The sequence below is a fragment of the Mercurialis annua genome, linkage group LG7, assembly GCF_937616625.2.
Source record: "Mercurialis annua linkage group LG7, ddMerAnnu1.2, whole genome shotgun sequence".
Classification (NCBI taxonomy): domain Eukaryota; kingdom Viridiplantae; phylum Streptophyta; class Magnoliopsida; order Malpighiales; family Euphorbiaceae; genus Mercurialis; species Mercurialis annua.
The window spans coordinates 3889634-3898527 of record NC_065576.1 but is presented as its reverse complement, the minus strand read 5'-3'; the positions used below and the strand labels follow the sequence as shown (position 1 = coordinate 3898527).

At 31.5% G+C, this 8894-nt stretch overlaps 2 protein-coding genes across 4 annotated transcripts; one reads left to right on the top strand and one right to left on the bottom strand.

Moving 5' to 3' along the window:
• Positions 1–1403: 1403 nt before the first annotated feature.
• LOC126657503 (protein ALP1-like) lies at positions 1404–5578 on the bottom strand. Of its 3 annotated transcripts, XR_008789508.1 has the most exons (5): positions 5252–5578; positions 3902–4451; positions 3596–3821; positions 1669–3509; positions 1404–1594 (listed from the first exon to the last, which is right to left on the bottom strand). XR_008789508.1 is itself a non-coding variant. In XM_050352201.2 (3 exons), exons 1-3 carry the CDS (start codon positions 4442–4444, stop codon positions 3052–3054), a joined length of 1227 nt encoding a protein of 408 aa, XP_050208158.1. In that variant the 5' UTR covers positions 4445–5578; the 3' UTR covers positions 1404–3051. The 3 variants fall into 3 exon arrangements, 1 of the variants encoding a protein (XP_050208158.1); XR_008789507.1 differs by having other exon boundaries at positions 3902–5578; XM_050352201.2 differs by having other exon boundaries at positions 1404–3509; positions 3902–5578.
• Positions 5579–5586: 8 nt separating this feature from the next.
• Positions 5587–8894, top strand: LOC126657504 (transcription factor SPATULA-like). Its single transcript, XM_050352203.2, has 8 exons — positions 5587–6074; positions 6357–6446; positions 6533–6598; positions 6702–6767; positions 7855–8106; positions 8186–8255; positions 8408–8555; positions 8636–8894. The coding sequence occupies exons 1-8, from the start codon at positions 5685–5687 to the stop codon at positions 8694–8696; spliced, it is 1143 nt and encodes a 380-aa protein (XP_050208160.1). The 5' UTR covers positions 5587–5684; the 3' UTR covers positions 8697–8894.

The window sequence follows — 8894 nt, the reverse complement described above, 5'->3', positions numbered from 1 at the left end:
TAAAAAAAAAATCTAAAACTTTAGTGTTAATACAAAGACTAAGGTTTGATAATTTTAAAATATGAAAACAATTTTTTATAAACTTGGGTTTATAGTTTAAATTGTTTAACCTGTTTAGCCATCGGTTTTATTCAGATCAACTGTTTCAATTTTCGATTCAATATAAGTCAACCAGTTCAATCTAATTCAATTTGATTTGACTAGATTTTTGGTTTTTATGTCCAGTTAAAAGAATAGATGGTTAGTTTAGCCGGTTTAACCAACCAGTTTGATCTAGATATGTTCATAGGCCGAGTTCAGACTACACATTCTGATTTTAGAATTTTTAATGCAAGCCCTAGCCTGGTTAGCGCCTCAAATTTGCTACTTAAGTCCAGCTCTTACACCATATATGCGGGTTCCTGCTAGACTTTTTTGGATTTACAATAAAAATTACATAACACTAAAAGTTTGTGTCCGCCAATAAAACTCAAACTTTTTACAAGTTCAAGCTGAGTAGAGATAAAATTTATCCAAGCCTAGCACAAGACGGACGTGCTTGATTGGACTAGGCCAGTATCCAAGTTCATGAACATGTCTAGAATGATTCGGATTTTAACCACTGGCGAGAAGTTTACATATTTTATTATATGACGTGAGAATTAATGCCTACAAAATAAAAAATGAAAAGACTCAATATTGATAAATAGAAGTACATGAATTCGATATCAAAAATAGGATAAATGCATGAACCCAAGTATATATTTAACCCTAAAAAATTCAAGATCGATGCGTTCAATCCCCACTTTCTTTCACTGGCGCTTAAATATCAAACACTTTACAACTTCATTTTTTTAAGTTTCAAGCTTCAACATTTAAACACCCGCCATCAAAATCCTCAAAAGAAGAAATTTAAAGTACTTTAGAGTGCGTTTGGATGGATGAATTTGAATTTGAAATCTAAATTTAAAATCTCATATTTCAAATTTTACATTTTAAATTCATGGATTTATAAATCACTTGTTTGGATAGCATAGTGATTTGAAATCTCAGATTTCAAATAAAATGTTTGGATGACATTAACTTTAATTTAAAATCAAATGAAAATGCACCTGTTGTCTTAAAATGCCTATTCATCATGCAGGTTATTATTACAAAAGGCTCTTTTATTCTCAAAGATATATCTATTAATCATCCTTCGTTTATAGGTAAAAATGTTCTTAATCTTTCGAAATTTCGAGACGGATTAAATTTTGAATTGTCTTCTCAGATATAAAAAATGGTATGCAACTATTATAGAACAAAATCTATCTGATTCAAAATCTCTTGGTCATTATCTGATAAACAAGAAAAACAAAAAAATTTCAAGATTTGCCAGTTCTGAGTAAAGATTTAATATCATTTTAAATAAAAATGGCTAAAAATTAAAATAAAACATACTAACCAATACACATTCAAATGAATGTAGAACGTATAATATACCAATCCACCTGACACAATCCGTAGATAAACAATAAACTCAAACATCCATACACATCAAAAAATTCACATATCCCTCGCCATAAAGAACAAAACGTAAAACAACACACATTGAAGTCTTATCTCCATTATCAACCTGCAAATAATAGGAACTAGAGTTAATTATTTTAAAATAAAATATAATTTACGAGAATAAGGGTTAGATATTACTTTCAATAAGAAACTTGATCCATTCTTTCTTCTCATCATCTTGAAGCGACTTGAGCAAATAAAACTCCTCCGGAAAACCCTGCATTAGCTTCCTAACAGCTGAAAAGATATCCACCTTTTGAAGGCCTTGGATCTGAGAGACTACATCATAAATTTCTTCTCCGGTAGGCTGTGGTCTTGGCTGTGGTCTCTCAGATATCTTTTTACTTTCTAAATACTCTTTAAATGAGTGAGCTATCTCCATTACTGCATCAGCTAAGTGATCCTTTTTAGCTCTTTTTCCTGAACTTTGAGGGTGTGTTCTTGAAGTTTCTTGCTCTTCTAGATTAATATTAGACTGTGCATCATTTCCTTCTTGATCCATTGCTTCAGCGGCATCTTGATAGGTTTCAGCACCATCCCCAGTAGCTCGATCACTCCCACATAATACGACAATATCATCCCAATTCTCTATGGTTTTATTTTGATAGCCACTTGCTTCGGGAAAGCTCTATTGAAAAGAAAATCATACATTAACACCAACATAAATAAAATTCAGATTATGATACCTGTTTGTAGAAGCATTTGAAACTGTAGTCCCTATAATTGGAAGTTGAAAGTAGACAATAGCCTCACTCAACAACATATAAATGCAAAATCCAGCAAGCTTGAAGTTAGTTTACGAGGTAAAAACAACATATATTTATCATTCATTCTTATATACACATCAAAAAAAAAAATTGAATCCTACTACAGTGCATGTTTTTGTAGCTTGGGATTGTAATTAAAGTGGTAATATTATTCAAAAATGTCATAACTGGAGTGACAATGACCGTGATGGAAAATTGCTAGAGACTTTAGGCCAAGACACTGATTGTAAAATTAAATGCCAAGTTTCAATCAACTCAAACATTGTTGTTGATGGAACAAAGAACCAGTAGCAACTTAACATCATTACCAAGGATGCAAGAAATAACAAAAATCTTCAGTTTTTGAAAGTTAAAGTCAAAAAAATCATACATTAACACCAACTTAAATAAAATTCAGGTTCATAGACACTGCCACTTCTCTCCATTTTCTATCACCACCACCATAGCTACAACACTACCACATTGCATCAACTCTCGGGCAACAATTCTCTAATTCTTTGACTATTTGGATAACAAAGTATAGACCAGACAACAATAAAAACTTAATACAAACAATTTATGAGCTGCCATCTTTCTTTTTTATCCAAATACAAACTATTTGGATAAACAATGTCATTATCACTCTTTTTTTACTTAATATCAAATTATCGATTACCAGTAAAAGATAATAGATTACCCGTAAAAGAAAGTAAAAGGCCATCATTTTTACCTTGGAGAATCAGAAGAAGCAACCAAGACAATATTCTCAAATTGCTTATCGCGCTTGATATTCATTAAACATTTGCATAGCCAAATTGTCTCTAAATGTTGTCCATTCATGTGTTAACCGTATTGCTCGGATATTCTCTTCATCCCTAATCTCATTTTCAATATCCAAAGAATTCGCCAACTCTTCATCTACTTGTTTCAGTAAATCATCTTCAGTCATCTCTTCTCTTATAAAATTGTGAAGAATGAAACAAGCATTTATTATTCTAACTTGAGTTTGTTTATCAAAAAAACTAGGAGCTCGTAGTATCGCCCATCGCTTCTTCAACAATCCAAATGCTCTCTCTATAGTATTTCTTGCTGATGAATGTCGAAGATTAAATAACTCTTTATAATTTGTTGGCCTATTTCCTCTCCATAAATTAAGATGGTATCGTGTTCCTCGATAAGGAGCGAGAAAACCGGGACCGTTTGTATATGCTCCATCTACTAGATAATATTTATCTACAAATTTTTTAAAAATAATTAGTTCTTGTTTTGATATAAATTTTTCAATCTTAAAATGAATTTTAAAGTTTATGAATTCTTACTTGATGGTATCTTTAACCTATTGCGTCTATGAAGAGCCTCGCCTAAAATTCGAGGATCTGTTGCCGATCCCTCCCAGCCGGGTAACACATATGTAAATTTCATTTTAGGATCACAGACTCCAAGAACATTAGTACTTAGATCACCTTTTCTATTACGATATCTAGCCCGATCTTCAAATGGAACAGTCATTTGAATGTGCGTACCATCAAGTGCACCAAGCACACCCTAAAAAATACAACTATTAAGTAATTGATAATTATATGTATTTATCAAGTACAAAACCTTAAAAAATATAAATTTATTACCTCAAAAAATTTCCACTTGCCATTATCTTGATTATTTTCATTTGAATTGGCTTCTCTAATATAATATTTGCCTATCTTCATCACGGCCTTCAGAACCACATGAAATTGTCTACTAATTGTTTCTCCAGAACGAGCATAACATGCTTTAACCCAACTATATTTAATTCCATGACCAAGAATATGCAAAAATAATGCTACAATTTCTTTAATTGTAACATTTCTTGAAGCCACCAACCCTCCTTCAGATTGTAAAATTCCACATAATTTTTTAAATGTTGCTGGATTCACACGCAATAATTCAATACTTGTAGTTTCAGACTCCAAAGTTTGCATCCAAATAGACCTACGATGAGTATGTTCACTTTTGTCCCATGAGATATCACGTAACCTATAGTTATGGTGATATGATGCTCCAACGATCATTGTAATAAAATTTATTATAAAAATAAGAATATCTAACTCTTCTTTTTCTTCCATAATTGTATTCTCCTCATCTCTTGTACGTTTTTTTCCAATTTGCATACCTCGTAAGTTATTATCCATTTTCTGTCTAAACAATTATTATATGAAAATGATTATAAAAAATTAGATTAAATAAGAACTAAAATATTAAAATATTTACTAAATAATTACTCAATAACTAATATGTAACATTTATATCGATAATTGCTCTATGTTAAATAGCTGCAAAAATATTTAATCCAAGCTAATTATATGTGTGACTATAACTAATAATTATCTCACACAGAAGCTAATACACATTGATAATTGTTCAACAACAAAAGAATTAGGCCGAATATTATCAATATCTAATTATAGAATAAGTTTAGATGAAACCCATTTGAACAATATTCATTGCCGAGATTAGAAATTATTGAAATGTGAGCAGAGTATATGAGTTTCAGGACAAAAGCTGAAAGAAGTCACAAGAAAACAAAACAAAAATGTTTCTGTCACCCCAACATGCTCTCATCCTATTGCCAATCACCATCTAAGGTTAATGTTTGAACATATCAACACATAAGTTAATTATAAATTAAGAATATAATTAAATCCAAATCAGCTGCTGTTTAGTGCTTACTTTATAATGCTGAGTGCAAATCAGAATACTAGGTATGCAAATATATACGCATTTGTTAATCAAACCATGATAATTGAAAAAACAAAATCAAGACCCAAATATAAACCGAAATTATAATCAAAGCTCATCTATTATAACCAAATAAACACCTATCAACAACAAGAACAACTAGATTGAATTGAATAATTAATTAGAAGGCATAACACTCATATTTAGAAATTTTAAAATTTAGTCTATGAAATTAATAAAATCAAAAAAAGAAAAATTACCTGAAATAACAGATTTGCAAAGAGAAGAGTTCAGATTATCGAATAATAGAACAGCTCAGATCATCGGATCAAAGTTCAACAATGGCGTGATAATTTTAGAAGGAAAAAAGAAAATATACGAGGAGAAAGAAGAAGATAGTGAACCGTGGATTTGAAATAATAGGGTTTTAGAGAGTATTCTAAATTCTCAGTTTTATTAATATTAGAAATTCTAATGGATTTGGTTGGATTTTGTTGAAATCCAAATCCATCAATTTTTATTAATCCAAACAAGAGATTTGGGCCAAATCCAAATCCAAATCCAAATCCACATAAATCCAAACGCACTCTTAGCTAATATCAAGATTCAAATAACAAGAAAATAAATACACATCCAGTTTAAAAATCAAGATTTATTCAAGATAAGTGCACAAAGCTAAAGAAAATTTCAAGAATGGGAGATCATTATCACCATCGTTCATCCGATGAAATTTCAGTTTTTCTTGACCAGATTCTTCTCCGTTCTTCTAAGTTTTCCTCCGCCGCCGATGCAGCAACAACCACCACTTCTTGTTCGCCGTATATGGGTGCACATCCGCAGTCTTTAGCCGGAGTAGCTCATGCTGGGCCAGTTTCTACTCTTGAGCAAGATAGTTACTATTATAATAATAATGGTAATATTAGTTTAATGAAAGATGGTATGTTAGGGTTGGATTTATTAGATGGTAATGGAGTAGTAGTGAATAATAATTTCACCGGAAATGTGAACGGAAATACATCATGCGGTGGCGGTGGTGGTAGTGAGAATGAGACTGATGATCATGAGGGTGATTGTGAGAGTGAGGTACTTGTTTTTTTTTTTCTTGTTTAGCATGTTAATGTTCTTCATTTTTACAAAATAAGGCAGCACGGTCAACATTTCATTCAACGTGTCTTGAAACATTTCGGACACTTGATGCTTCAGACACGAAACTTCATTTTGTACATAGAAAACCTTAAAATAACTCCGATTCGCCATGTCTTGTCCAAATATCCTGTTTTCTGTCCGTGCTACTAATTAGTAAGATAAAGAAAAAAATGGCAGACATTTCAGATTTTTGAGAGTTTTTATAATTCTTGGTTACAGGAAGCTGAGATGCAGACAAAGGCAGGTTATCCGCGTAATAACTCATCGAAAAGAAGCCGAGCTGCAGAAGTTCATAACTTGTCTGAAAAGGTGATTAAATTTTTTAAAAAGTTAAGTTGGTTTCTGAATTTGTATTCTGAAGTTGATATTAATTTAGTTAAATTATCGGTTTGCAGAGGAGGAGAAGTAGAATAAATGAGAAAATGAAAGCTCTGCAGAACCTAATTCCAAATTCTAACAAGGTACTGAATATTTCGCATTTTAGAAATTCAAAGTTTGGTACTGTTTGATCAAGTTTTTAGTTAATTTTGATATTGAAATGGTTTAATTCTCTTGTAATGGCAGACTGATAAGGCTTCCATGCTTGATGAAGCTATTGAATATCTCAAGCAGCTTCAGCTCCAAGTTCAGGTTTGTTTGATGAACACTACAAGAAAATCGAGCAATAACGAAAAGATTTCCCGTCTTTAAATATCATTTTTTTCGTCACTAAAACGTTTTAATGACGGGAAATTTAGAATTTCTTGTCAAAATTGCATCCTCTAGCTATTGATGAATTGTTGTTGTTAAGTAGTTGCATTATCTTCATATGTTTTTTTTCCGGTTTATATGATGGTTCTGATAAAGATAAATAGCATTTAATTTATTAGTTATTAGATGACATTCAAATATGGAAATAAACAAAAAAAATGAAATTTCTGGGATTCTGCAGGATCTGTGGTCCTTACAAAGATGAAAACTAGGTGTTGAATTTAAATGTATTCTAGCAAAATGTAGTGCATTGAAATTTCGAGTAGGTTATGTAGGTTTAGTAAATAATGGCAGGAATTTTATCTGAATTTGGAAACATTGATTAGGCATGCCTAATGTATAGGGGACGAAAATTTCTTAACTAGCTCGAGTTCATAATTTATTCATAGATCAACTGGTCGGAAATTAGAGAAAATAGGATAACTGAGAATTTGCTAACATTTTGGGTTCGGCCCGTCATGCATCTTTTATGTACCGGGTTCGGTAAGAACTTTCCGGGTTGAATATTTTTACGGTTACCGAACTATAATTTTTTTTACCTTTATTTAATTGTAAAAAGTTATAAAATAGTTACCGAGTTATAATCGTTGTACAAAAACGGTTGTCCAATTTTAAAAAGTTATAAAAAAGTTATCGAATTATAACTTTTTTATAAAACGATTACTGAATTATAAATGTAGATAATTAAGGCAAAGATGTACATCTATGCATCAAAAACTCATAACTGTTTTATAGAAAGTTATAGTTCGGTAGCCGTTTTATATCGTTTTAATTTTTATAGTCCAATAACCCGTTTTTTAAAAAAGTATTAGTTCGATAACCGTTATATAACTTTTTATAATACGGTACTGTAGAAAGACTATAGTTCGGTAACTGACAAAAATATTAAACCGGAACTTTTTTAATGTTTTATCCAAATATTATGGCCTGTTTCTGATTTATGAAAATGATAATTTCATCATTTCAGATGTTATCTATGAGAAATGGAATAAGTATGCATCCTATGTGCTTACCAGCAATTCTGCAACCAATCGAATTCTCTCAGCATACTAATGTATCACCTAATCTCCAACTGAATCAAGAAAATAATACAGAACAAATCGCCTTCAATCTTCCGAACCAAAACATGTCGAATGTAATGAATTCGGAATCATCATTCGGTATGGATTCTTCACTGCGTGCTCATTTCGGCCCTTTTCCACTTCGGCCATCGTCCGAGGTAATTTCTGAATTATAAAATGATCCTTTAAAATTAGCAGAAAAATATGAATTGCAACCTTACGTGCATGTATTTGAAGGAAATTTGCAGGGACGATGTGTTGCCACATCAGCATCTTAGTAGAAATCATTCTGAAAGATTTCCTCCAGGTATGTCGTAATAACACCTCTGGAGTTCTATGTTTCGGTATTTTTCATTTCAGCGTTTTCGTTTTCGTTTTGGTGCAACATAGCTCATTACATACATTTTTGTAGCACATTTTGTGCACTTTATCATCTGATAAGACATTGTTTATTGCAAGAATTTGAATTGCCAACAACTAGAGCATCTAATAATTTGAAGGACGGCAATTCGTTAGGAGCGTGTATGATCGGAAGAGATCATCAGAATGATAGCCTGTTTATGAAGAACATAGACCATAATCTCTTAGTTTCTCCAAATTTACATAGGTAACTAATTAAATACAATTTTAATGTGTTTGTTCATTAATATTTTTGCTGATTCATATGTTGATATGCCTAATTGCCAGGGCGCAATCGGAAAGAAACATTCCTGATGATGAAATTAAGGCGAAAAGACGAGAAATGTAAAGATTTCTATGTGATTTTTGTATACGACTTCAACGCCTGCATCGAAGAAAACAAGGTTACGACTAGTTAATTAGTTAGGCTCGTCTTAATTATGTTGTAATTAAGTTAGTTGTTGACGTAAATAAAAACAAAATGTTTGAATTTCTGACAAGAATGGGGAAATTATTTTTTTATTATCAAGATATTCAGGTTATGTTC

Bases quoted from the DNA above. Each gene is read 5' to 3' on its own strand.
- LOC126657503 (XM_050352201.2), bottom strand. From the start codon at position 4,444: ATGGATAATAACTTACGAGGTATGCAAATTGGAAAAAAACGTACAAGA. The intron at 3,822-3,901 runs GTAATAAATTTA...TGTATTTTTTAG, and splicing joins GCAAGTGGAAATTTTTTGAG to GGTGTGCTTGGTGCACTTGA. The intron at 3,510-3,595 runs GTAAGAATTCAT...AAAAATTTGTAG, and splicing joins TAGGTTAAAGATACCATCAA to ATAAATATTATCTAGTAGAT.
- LOC126657504 (XM_050352203.2), top strand. From the start codon at position 5,685: ATGGGAGATCATTATCACCATCGTTCATCCGATGAAATTTCAGTTTTT. The intron at 6,599-6,701 runs GTACTGAATATT...TTGTAATGGCAG, and splicing joins TAATTCCAAATTCTAACAAG to ACTGATAAGGCTTCCATGCT. The intron at 8,556-8,635 runs GTAACTAATTAA...CCTAATTGCCAG, and splicing joins GTTTCTCCAAATTTACATAG to GGCGCAATCGGAAAGAAACA.